Source organism: Patiria miniata, unplaced genomic scaffold (assembly GCF_015706575.1).
Source record: "Patiria miniata isolate m_02_andy unplaced genomic scaffold, ASM1570657v1 HiC_scaffold_5, whole genome shotgun sequence".
NCBI classification, from domain to species: domain Eukaryota; kingdom Metazoa; phylum Echinodermata; class Asteroidea; order Valvatida; family Asterinidae; genus Patiria; species Patiria miniata.
Window position 1 is genome coordinate 18983478 of NW_024037072.1, and position 12070 is coordinate 18995547.

Consider the following 12070-nt stretch of genomic DNA (forward strand, 5'->3'; position numbering starts at 1 on the left):
ATGTACTGCACGTTGTGTGTTTTCGCGATCATTCGTCCACGCCTTCTTTAAAATATTCCTTTCCTTTCCAATTTGTTCATATTAATATGAAATGTGATACTGATTATTGTCTCGTTAAGATCGTAACAGTTTAATTAAAATAAAATTGCATTTTGCACAGGAAACTACCAAAGGGATACGGGAACTGTTACTAAACTTCTGGATGACTTGGGATGGGACACACTACAGAACAGAAGAAATCAACAGAATTTATGTATGCTCTACAAGATGAAAAATGGGTTGGTCGACATTCCACTTCACAACTATGTTCAGCCTAATATACAAGGGGAAACAACCAAAAATTCATTCAAGTCAGTCACAAAGCTAGGGCCTTCAAAGATTCATTCTTCGTGTCAACTGTTAAACACTGGAACTCACTCTCCTCGGCTGCTGTGAACAGTGCAACACTAGCTGAATTCAAGGGACATATCAGTAAGGCGAAGTAAAAAAACAAACATGTTTAGCGTCCCCGCCCGCTTCCTTTTTAGAGGCCGCCTCCTTTTTTTTTTTTTTTTTTTTTTTTTTTTAAAAGACAAAAATTGATACATTTTAACGATCTCTGACGAAAGAAATCGTATTTTTAGACTTTTATACCGTGTATAAAGCTGTGGAAATAGTCAATGAGTCCAAGTGGCGGCCATTTTGAAAAAAAGCTGGTAACCATCTTGAAAAATAGCCCAGCCGCGTTGTCTTGAAAAATGTGTCGGGCGGCCATTTTGAAAAAAAAAAAAAAAAAAAGGGCCTCCTCCTTCCTTTTTGTCAAAGAGGCAGGACGCTAAACATGTTTTTTTTTTATTTTGCCTAATATCCACCAGTAGTCTATTTCCACACGCAGTGCGCAAGTTAGTGTTGATGTATCCGGCAGGATAATTTGCTGACTTAAACAATGGAGATGGAGATGGAGATTGTGAATAACACCACCAAGTACACCATATAAATCAATTTCTAGCCAATTGCGGTATCGAATCAGGATACAGGAAGAAAGTTTCCTATCCAGGGCTTACTATTGGAAACGGGGTTGAAAATTAAGTAAGCACTGGGGACGAGGTTGGAGTATCTCTTGCATGATACATTTAAAAAGAAAAGAAGTTTTGGAAGTCACATGAGGGCGCCAGACATCAGCCAAATGAACACAAGTACTCACGCCGTTGTACATCTCTCTCCCTTTTTTAGATTTTATTCAAGACATTTCAGCAGATTTCCATTCGCATCCTCTGCAAAACAAAATACATAGTGGCAGGCATGCTGCTGAAATTTAGCTTACAAAAAACCCCCAAATTCTAGCATCTAACGTTTTGATTATGAAGGCAATATCGCTCAAATGTTTAATAACTCACCAACATAACCCCAAAAAACACCCACAGATCAAAGACATTACAGAACTTTACTTACAACTTATACATAATTTAGCGTACATATTACATACGTGTAATTTTGTATACTGTTGCAGCAGTACATTAACAAATAACCACAGAGAAATGGGGTCGAGGCGAAATGACATATATTTAACCCCTACTGATGAGCAACTGGAATGAGGTTAACAGAAACTATGTCCATTTTCCAGAAAGTAGACATAACCAAGACACCAACGAAGTTATCTAAATGATACAGACTCTATCCACTATGGAAATAAAGCTACAAAGAGCAAAGCATATCAAACAGTTATTTTGTACACATGTACACAGCGGCCATTCAATCACTGCACTATTCGTCTTGATACTGTCCATTACACGTAACTTTTACGTCCTTACGGTAACACTAAAATATTCAAATATTTATATACACAACTTGAAGGCCGGTCAACTTTTCCAAGACAATGGAAGAATGAATGGAAAGCAACTACATGCAATATTTGGTTATGTCTGTTCTTTTTTTTTTGCCATCTGTTAATACTCCTCACACATTCTATGAAATTTCATGTGAAGTTTATTAGAAATTTGTCACTTCTTGACAAGGTTTGACAATTAGGCCTAGCGTTTTGAGAAATGGTGGACACGATGGTGGCTTGGGTAAACTCTTTTGTATTCACCCAAATTTTTCCGAACCATACAAACATGTACATGTATCTCCAAAGCCAAACAATAGAGGGGAGTTTTTGGTTTTGTTTTTCAGTACAGGGGGAATAATTTTAAGTAAATCACTGATTCATTGACATAGAAAACTCACCAAATCATATCAATATTTGGTGAACACAGTTTGAAAAGTTGACAGGCCTCGCAGAAAGCTGGAACATACATGTATGGGCTGGGTGTTCCTTTATACAGGCAGTCATCATCAACGTGGACAATGGGGGGGGGGGGGGCAAAACTGACAAACCTAATTCCCGTGGACGAAAGTAGTAAAGGTAGAGCATCTTCACAACAGCAACCTCCTCTGTTAACCCTTAAACTTTCACATCCTTTAAAACCCTTTAAAGGTTTGGAAGATTTTTGTCGCTACTTCAAAATTTTAACTACAAAGGCAATTCCGCTAGATTCTGGCACAGTGGAGAATTTTTGAAGGATTTAAGAAAGTTCCAAGAAACTTAGCTTAGACGAGTGAGCTTTTTGGGGTTCTTGTGTATCTGCCTGGCTTGAGGTAACCTTACTACGTAGGCATCCTTGTTTGGAACTTCCAAACAAGGATGCCTACGTAGTAAGGTTACCTCAAGCCAGGCAGATACACAAGAACCCCAAAAAGCTTACTCGTCTCAGCTCAGTTTCTGACGTCATGTTTTGGCAAGGCAGCATGTTGTGTTGTATCCATTTTGTCACTTCTCATGCTTGTTGTCATCTGTGCTGTCAACGTATATGTACATGTATGGATCTATGAATGTTCTGTTACTCTCTGTAGACCTTAATGCAATAAACTGGAGCAGGTTACTTACGGTCAAAATTGATGTAAAATTACTTCAAGCTTTTGTTAAACCAATGAGCTGTGGCAGTCAGGAAAGTGTAAAAAAAAGAAGTTACACCCGGGTAATTTTGAAAATGAGACTACTCTAAACTGAACAATAATGTATTGGTTGAAGTTGTGACCTATGATTACAATGTTGTACCTTGTTAATTTACAAACAAATAACAGGTGTACTATTCTCATTCAACAGGGTTCTTTACAACACACATGTACATGTAGACTAATATTTCCTCCACACGTTAAGAGTTTTTCCACATAGCCATGCTAAAGTTCAATTCATGGATGCTTAGCACCCAGCTGGACTCCAGATTAAAAAAAATCTTGTTACAATAAAGCCACATACAGCTGGGCAGTTCCTGGTTTCAAGATCGGAATGGAACTGAAACAGGTTAAGATACATGAAGACCCCAGCAGGTTTAGTGTCAGTTCTGCCCCCCCCCCCTTTTGTTTTGCCCCTACCTCTCTCGTTACATCCCCCTTCCTCGCCCACTTTTACACAGCCAGTTTACTGATCTCGGTGGACTGTTTCCTGTGTGGTATGGAGGCAGGGGTGGGGATGGTCTTTCCGGTGGCAGGACCCAGGGGGGAGGGGGCAGGCATGGCTCCCCCTACCCTGGCTCCGGCCAGACCCATCGGCTTACCGCTGTTGGGTCTCAGTTTCATCTTACCGGACTGCTGCTCCATCTGGTAATCCCCAGAGTCAAAATATTTGACCTATTCCAAGTTGGCATGAAAAGAGACCAAAAAAAAAAAAACAACATGAATTGAAAATATTGACTTTGTGCATGGAGGTCTGCTGTGGAATGTGGACTAAGTATGACATTTGGAACTACCAAAACTGTGTATTGAGAGTCCCAAATTTTTAGATAGTGAAACAGGGATGCCAATGGGTTTCTGCTCAGAAACCCACTGAAAATTTGCCATGATCGCAATACATTATCCATACTCACATCGCTGTACCACACACTGATGTATGTCCACAATGAACGTACAATACATAAATTTGTGTATCACGTTAGCATGGCGATTGTCATGGTGCTAGCTGCTTATGCACAATGATCTGAAACTCGCACACCAGAACACTTAGCTTTTAAACTATCATACAATGTGAATATGGTGAGTATATGCAGAAAACTTACGCTGGATCTAATTTTGTTAATTAGCGCATGAGCAACTGTCAAACAATGCGTAATTTGCTGAATGACGACATAAAGCCTTTTTTTTTCATCTGCACGCAACACATAGATTTCTGTTCCAGCCTGTGAAGGGCCAGAGTCCCCCCCCCCCCCCAAAAAAATAATATAAATAGCCGGAAAACTGGCATCCGTTGTTCATTTCAGAACATGATTGTTCATAAAGGTCTACACGATAATACTACCACAGCTGTGCGTCTGTACAGTAAGATACATGTACAAGTGTGTACAGTGAGCTTTATAGCTTTCAGTGTAAACTGCCACTTTCACGAGCGTCATTAACGTGAAATATGTTTTGTTTTCCCATGTGGCCTGGTTTTTTTTTTTTTGAAAATTCCCTACAAATGACTTCAACACCTTTCTTTTTCATTGTCTGAGAAGATACCAAGTAACTTGTAAAGTTGGTTATGGGTACCCGACCCCATAATCTGGAATCTGTTCCAGACATCAAAGGTCGGGTACTCCGGTACCTGGTTCAGTGCACACCCACAGTCTTTACTTCTTGTGAAGGTCCTCTGACCTTCATTATGACCTCCATAATGAAGGTCAGAGGAAACTTGCTCTGTCCATAGAGGGCACTTCTTGCCCATCTATGGGTGCGTTGGAGTAGCTCACCAGGATCGACTTGGGTAAAAGCAGACAGGTCAGCCACGACAGTCGGGCAATCATGCTCATGGCGGGCAATCACGATCCTCATGTGATGTCCGTAGCCGTGGCCGTAGCCACTGACAAAACGCAGAGTTGTGCAGTCCATTTAAAAAAAATATTGGATCTTAGTTTGAGATTTACTGCTTTTCAGGCAATTGCAAAACTCAAAAAAGTTGGGCAGGACTTATGCCCTCAAAATTCGCAATGAACTCATATATGATTACCTTTAGACTTCAGATAAAGTTAATTTGTAAGTCCACTTGAGATTTCCGCTGTCCGGCCGCCATATTTGTCTGTTTCTTGGAATGAACAACGCATGCGTGTGACGTATTTCCACCACTTACTCTGCTCCATGAGCAGGGTCTGTGGTGGCTGACCCAGGTGAGCCCCGAGAATGACGTCAGATATAATCAAACGGCACACGGCTGACCCGTATCGACCCGGGTGAGCAAACCAATGCACCCTATATGATTTTGCCACACTGTTTCCTCGGTAAAACTTACGCCTTTGTTTAATCTCTTGCGTAGGAAGTCTGAGCCACCAGGTTTCAGCTTGCCGTATTTGGCACTAAGTTTGGCTTCCTCCATCTTTTCAGGGGAGAGCTTCAGGGCAAGAAAAAAGAAGAAGATAATATTACAAAGGTACATTAGGATTATTTCCAGTTGTCATCATTTCATGAAATGTTAAATTTCAACCATCAAAGTGCAAGTCACAGGTCACAGTTCACAGGATGTTTCATATTATTATTTACTTTCAGTCAAGTGGGCTTTGCCATAATATTTGGGGGGCCGTATCATAAGTCCGACGCCTCATAGGTCCGACGCCTCATAAGTCCGAAATTTCGGACTTATGAGGCGTCGGATTTATTTATTTCGCCTCATAGGTCCGACGCCTCATAAGTCCGACGCCTCATCAGTCCGACGTCGGTAAAACGAGGCGTTTAATTTGTTGGACTTACGAGGCGTCGGAGATATGAGGCGTCGCACCTACGAGGCGTCGGGCTTATGAGGCGTCGGACCTATGAGGCGTCGGACTTATGGGCCTTTATTTGGTTAGGGGATGCGATTTTGTCGGACATATGAGGCGTCGGACCTATGAGGCGTCGGACTTATGGGCGGACCCCATATTTGGGCGCATGTAGTTTCGTTTTTGAGTGTTTGCAAATGATCCTGCATGTACCGGTATATGGCTTTACAATTCAAACATCTTGTGCCTGATATAGTCAGACTTTTCTTTTGTTTCAGATAATGCATACATAACCAAGTGTTGCAAAATGAAGTTTTGTATCATGTTGCCACAGCATGGTATTATCAATACATTAATTACTTCTCGTAAGATGAACTTGCGTCAGGGTGATGTAAATCAATATTAGGTTTTGTCCTTCACCGACGTATAAACACTGTATACTCAGTGTGTTACCTCCCGAGCGAAAGTTGGAAAATATCACTCGGGTGGGACTCGAACCCACGATCTCCTGCTTTCTAGTGCAGACGTTCTACTACTTGACCTGATGTACATGTACATGTAGCATACATGCATGATGTACATGCTACATGCACATCAGATTCAATCCAGCCAACCGATCCCGCAAGCTCGTTGGTCGAGTGGTAAGACGTCTGCACTAGAAAGCAGGTCGTGGGTTCGAGTACCATCCGAGTGATTTTTTTCCAACTTTCACTCGGGAGGTAAGACACATGAGTATACAGTGTTTATGCGTCGGTGAAGGGCAAAACTTACTAATGATTTACATTAATGACTTGTTACGCTACCGTGACTGGACAAATGTTCAGAGAAAATTGCTAGCGTAAAGATGTTCCGTCCTAGCTATTTTACAGTAATTCACTGTTGATAACAACCAAAACCATTCAGCTCTAAACATTGCTTGATTACTGGCGACCTGAAAACAATTCAGCTATCACAGGGTAGACTGGTTCCCATCCCCTTTTAGAATCGATATATGGGGACCGGGAACCAGCCTGCTAGCAGGGTGGATCTGTTTGCGTGCAAAAGTCTTGTTCACCTGAGGCTTCACGTCCAGCGGTTTCTTAAACGATGCCGCCTGCTGGTTTTCTTTGCCCCCCAGTAATGGCAGAGGGGTGGGCTTGTCTTCAATGACCTCGGGTTCCTGTGTGGTCTCCACCTCAGCCGTTACCTGCGCTTCTGGTTTGGGTTCTTGCTCAGTTGCCTGGGGCTTTTCAGCCTTAACGCTGTCGTCAGACATTGTGGATTGTTTATGGAGTGGCTGGAGCGAAGACTAAGTTCAAACTGAGCAGGGTTGCTGTGGATGAAAGAAATCAAGCAGGAAGGTACAGTGTATTACAGGTATTAAATATGGGTCTCATAAAGTACTTCATTATAACATTTTTAAACCTTAATCAAACTGAGTTGGTCATATGAGTGTCATGATCAATAATAACTTACTAAAAGCTATCAGTCCTGTGTAAAAAAAAAACACAGAAAGAAAAGTAAACAACATTGTGCCCATTGATGTTTGCAAACTGCTACTGGCCAAGTTCATTCAAACAAATAATTGTAAAACCCCACTGTGCAAGCAAAAGAATCAAAACATGCCAAACACACTACCATGAAATAACTACCTACATGTACCGATAAGACCTGTCATACAGTTTCAGGGAAGATTATTTGGAATCAAAGGAACCAGTGCTTCTGACATGTCTGACATTTCTCAACCTGAAATCATGTCAAAAATTCTACCAAGAGGAAAAAGTGTGTGTTTCTGCCAGGAAATCCTAGTACAAGGAGAACCTAGTTTTTCGATGCCACTTTGGTGGTGCTCGCGTTGTGCACTTGGTCACAAATACATGTACTTCACTTTGGTCACTTTCAATAAAAGTGGCATCGATAAATTGGGGAAAAAAATGTTGCAACAAGACGCCACGTCCGCGATTGTGTACAAAGTCTATGGAGAGTCAAGAACATTTTCAAAGTATTTCCCAAACAAATTTGGAAATGTTTCTCAGTCCCAGATACATGTCTTATCACCAGTTTTGCAATGACCTTAATTGATATGATATGAAGAAAAAAAGTGGCATCCTGTTGCAACATTTTTTTCCGTAAAATTTTCCATGGGCAAACAGTGGGCATCATATACTTCAGCCTACCCAGAAACAGAATGCCAGAGGGCGCTGTCTATAATGTAGGCCTACATTGAGTCCGTCGTTTTTGAAATCATTAATGTTACTCATCATACTCATTGTCATTAACAAATTGAGATTAAAATTTGGCAGTGTATATTTGACCGTGAACCGGTCTCGATTGTATTCAGTATTGAACTGGTATGGCACTGAACATGCGCAGTGAGTGTTTGTTGGGGTACTTAGACATTTTTACCGCGATAAATCTTTTTCCGCGCTAACATTTTTCATTGTGACGTCGTGTTGAGGAGATGGGAGTCAGACCTATTACAATTTTTGACTTAATTTCCTTTAAAAAAAAGTCCTCCATAGCCACGAATCAGAAAAAGAAGCTGAAATATTCCACAACTACATGTAAATATACGATTTTATTTCAAACAATAAAGAAGACTATAGTTGTTTCGCTCAAGAACTTTTTTTTATTGAATATAACTAAAAATACTTTAAATATTTAGTATCTTGCACTCTCTCAAATATGTTTGTATGATTGTTACCATACAATTTGTGATTTACTTCCGTCTGAAATCTGAATATAATTTGTATTTTCCGATTTTCACAACATGAAAAGGCACAACATAAGAAGATGTTGATTCTTTTTGAGATAATTCTTTAAACTATGTTTATAGATGATTGACCTTACAAACTAGTCATCAGGAAAATGTAGCAATTTAAGGGGTGGGGTGGCCTCTGGATTGGCCCTCTCATGAACCTGCTTCCAAAACTGTAAGTTTTTTTACAAACATTACAGAAAGACCAATTGAAGTTGCTGCAGCAGAAAATTCTCAATTTTTTCCGACCTCCAAACTATACTGCACGAAATGTTTGGCCTCAAAATTTCACAAGTATCATCTTGATGTTGATAGGTACCTCCGGGGTGGGTTGAAATCCCTAAAATTTCAAATGAAATGTGAAATTTACAAGAATTTCGTTCACCAGGATCATTGGAGTCTCGCACTCGTCCGTCACTCATCGTTTGCTGTGACTGAGGGCGCTTTAATTCTCTTGACCAACTACAGCGCGGCTTTCATTCCGAGAGTGTCTCCGTGCCTCGTGCATAGTCTGGTTCCCAGACCAAAAGATTCTGAATTTTCCTGATGAATCTTAGGCTGCATCCGAATCAGTTATCTAGAACTAGGTCTATATTTTGAACAGATTCTTGGGGTAGAAATCACGATTTTCCTGTGCGGTTTGTGCCTTGCGATTCAGCACGCCGTGCGTGCTCACGGTACATCGCACGGTGATCGCCATCTTTATTTTCGGGTCGCGTGTTCGTCGCGCTGTCATCTTCATTTTACCCCCATATTTCCCTCAAAAAATCAAAACCCTGCCCTCTATCTATGACATACCTGTTTTTTGAGAATGTCGCCAACTAGTTTGGTCAGTCCAATAATTTTAAAGTGGATTTTGTTCCCTTATTAATATAGGAACCGGGCCCACTACACGATCACCCCTTATCTAGCCCAGGTGGACTCCCTTTCCTCCCTACGTAACGGAGGGAGTCCAGGGTATAAAGTGCTCAAAACCGGGCGAAAAAATTTATGACCGATTTTTTCAATATGTTTACCTTGATGGAGAAGCCAATTTTTACGTCGTAGTATTCTATGTGTCCTTATCTATTGGGCCGCTGGGCTCAGAAATTCCATATGCGATGCTGACCGACCTTAATCTGGAAAACAAACTTGAAAGCAACGTTAAACTTGTACGTGTTTGTAGACTCATTTCATCAGTTTCTCACTGCCGAGTCTATTCTAGCCCAACCTCGTACCCAGGGTGTCGAGCAGTACGCGCCCACCACTACCTGCTCTCTCACCCTGGTATTGGATCATTTGCATGTGCAAGATTTTTGCACACGTATGCAAATGAGGAACAGTCTGGTGCCTGGATATATATGCGTTACACATTAGCGTTTGTTTTTGTATGCGGTGTCTGGGGTAAAAACAGAGTCAATTCGTAGCAGCGCGAGCACGGCGTGAGTTACGAAAACACGATTTTTGAAATCAAACTGTTACGATCTTATCGAGACAACATGCAGTATCATATTTCATATTAATATGAGCAAATTGGAAAGGAAATTAGTATTTTCGAGAAGGCGTGGACGAATGATCGCGAAAACACGTACTGCACGTTGTGAATATATAGCACCAAGTACACGATAAAAATCCATTACTAGCCAATTGCGGTATCCAATCAGGATACAGGAAGAAAGTTTCCTATCCAGGGTTTACTATTGGAAACGCGGTTGGAAATAAAGTAAGCACTGGGGACGAGGTTGATTATAGCCGTACATGATGTACGTCTGTGCAGCGTGTTGTCTGGTTCCCTAGACCGGACAATTATTCTCGACGCTCATATCACGTCTTGTCCGGGGGCCAGACTATGCAACATGAATATGCAGTGCGCACGCGCGATTTGCTTAGTAACCACCCTCATACGAACGCGCACTTACTTGAAGGCGCGGTCACTAATCGGTCCACGTTTCGGCTTTGGTCATTGGTTGAGCGTTTTCGTGACATCGGTTGGCTGGAGTGACGTCACGGTTCCAACCAAAACTAAACAAATGAGGGCGCTAGCGTGCGTGCGCGCTTTCGTACGCACGTACATTATTGTACATGACGTACGACTCTGGGAATAAACTGATGAAAAGAGACTACAAACACGTACAAGTTTAACGCTGCTTTAGAGTTTATTTTCCTGATTAATGTCGGTCAGCATCACATATGGAATTCCTGAACCCAGTGGCCCAATAGGTAAGGACACATAAAAAATATAGGCGTGAAATAAGCTTCTGTAATGAGGTAAAACGTAACAAAAATCTGGTCCAAATTTTGGGTGGTCTTATGTAAAGAATTCTGGTCCTGGACGTTAGTCGTAATGCAATGAAGACTTCGTCGGGAAAAGTTCCGTACTCGGACGTCAATTTATCTGCTGCCAAACATATTAATTGTCACCTCACCTTGTCATTTGAACCAAGAGAAATCCAGGAAGCTGTGTAAAGTTGAAAAAAATTTACTCAAAATGTGTTTTTAGAGCACATTTTGGATGCATACGTCGTGCAGAACTAACTTGAAGCAGCCGGTCAAAACTGATTGTAGTGGCTGAAAGACAGCGGTACGTTATACACGTGACATCAACAACCATGACGTCGCATGAGCCTGCCAATGATAGTGCAATACGTCATTATGAATATTTATTTTCTCATGAATATTTAGTTTATTTCAATGGATACTTCAAATACGTCCAAAGATTGATTATTGCAACAGCGATCGTGCACGGCCTAGCGGTTAAGAGTCTCGTGTATCAAGCAAGCGTCAGAGGTTCGAATCCCGATGAAGTAACTGACTGATTAATAAATAGGAATAAAGGAGAGGAGAGGGTGAGAGTAGAGGAGGGAAAGTGAAGGAATAACCATAAAAGATGTAACTTTTGGCGCTAGAAGTAGAAAATTAATTGAAAAAAGTGATGTCCAAGTACGGAATTTTTTCCACTTCGTCCAACCTGGGCTAACCCCTTATCAATATCATGCTTTAAATATCTGAATATGGTGTGTGAATGCGGCCCCTGTGCTGCTGTGAATGTGATGTGGTTTATCATCTTTGTACAAATTGTCAATTCGCTCGAAATGTCTCTAATTAACACACAGTAACGATACTTACATCTCAAATTCTCTTTCTACCGATCCGATCTTGAAATTTCTTGATACAAACCATCAAATTTGCAAGCTTGTTTCTCTCTTTCAAACCCAAGAAATTACAGAAAAACATAGAAGATGGCGCCGATGTTTCTCGATCTTAGTATAACGCTTGAGGGCGCTAGTCCAACTCCACGGTCTTGTCTTGTCTAGTCTGCGGATTATGTTTTTGCAACCCAGTAAAAAGAGCTGGCGAAACTGCGCCGTATCAGTGATGCAAGTTACGCCTTTCTGTAAGCCCCCCCCCCCCCCCCCCCCCCTATTGAAAAATAAGATCGGGGTTCCTAAGTATTGGTCACTTTTAGATTTTCTTTCATTTTCACTGATAATAGGTTCCATTTTTCGAAAACATGCATTCTGTTTTTAAAGTGAATCGATTTGTAAAGATCATTCATACTAAGGCAATTTTTTTCTCGAACGAATCTGTTATAGCATATAGGCTATAATGGATA

The 12070-nt window shown here is 41.2% G+C and overlaps 1 protein-coding gene across 1 annotated transcript; it reads right to left on the minus strand.

Annotated features, from left to right (window-relative positions):
• Positions 1 to 1187: 1187 nt before the first annotated feature.
• On the minus strand, positions 1188 to 11742 carry LOC119741105 (cAMP-regulated phosphoprotein 19-like). The gene is made up of 4 exons (XM_038216777.1): positions 11584 to 11742; positions 6796 to 7053; positions 5279 to 5377; positions 1188 to 3648 (listed from the first exon to the last, which is right to left on the minus strand). Exons 2-4 carry the CDS (start codon positions 6994 to 6996, stop codon positions 3427 to 3429), a joined length of 522 nt encoding a protein of 173 aa, XP_038072705.1. The 5' UTR covers positions 6997 to 7053; positions 11584 to 11742; the 3' UTR covers positions 1188 to 3426.
• Positions 11743 to 12070: the final 328 nt, after the last annotated feature.

Bases quoted from the DNA above. Each gene is read 5' to 3' on its own strand.
- LOC119741105 (XM_038216777.1), bottom strand. From the start codon at position 6,996: ATGTCTGACGACAGCGTTAAGGCTGAAAAGCCCCAGGCAACTGAGCAA. The intron at 5,378-6,795 runs GTGAACAAGACT...CTTGCCCTGAAG, and splicing joins CGCTGGACGTGAAGCCTCAG to CTCTCCCCTGAAAAGATGGA. The intron at 3,649-5,278 runs GTAAGTTTTACC...AACTTGGAATAG, and splicing joins GCAAGAGATTAAACAAAGGC to GTCAAATATTTTGACTCTGG.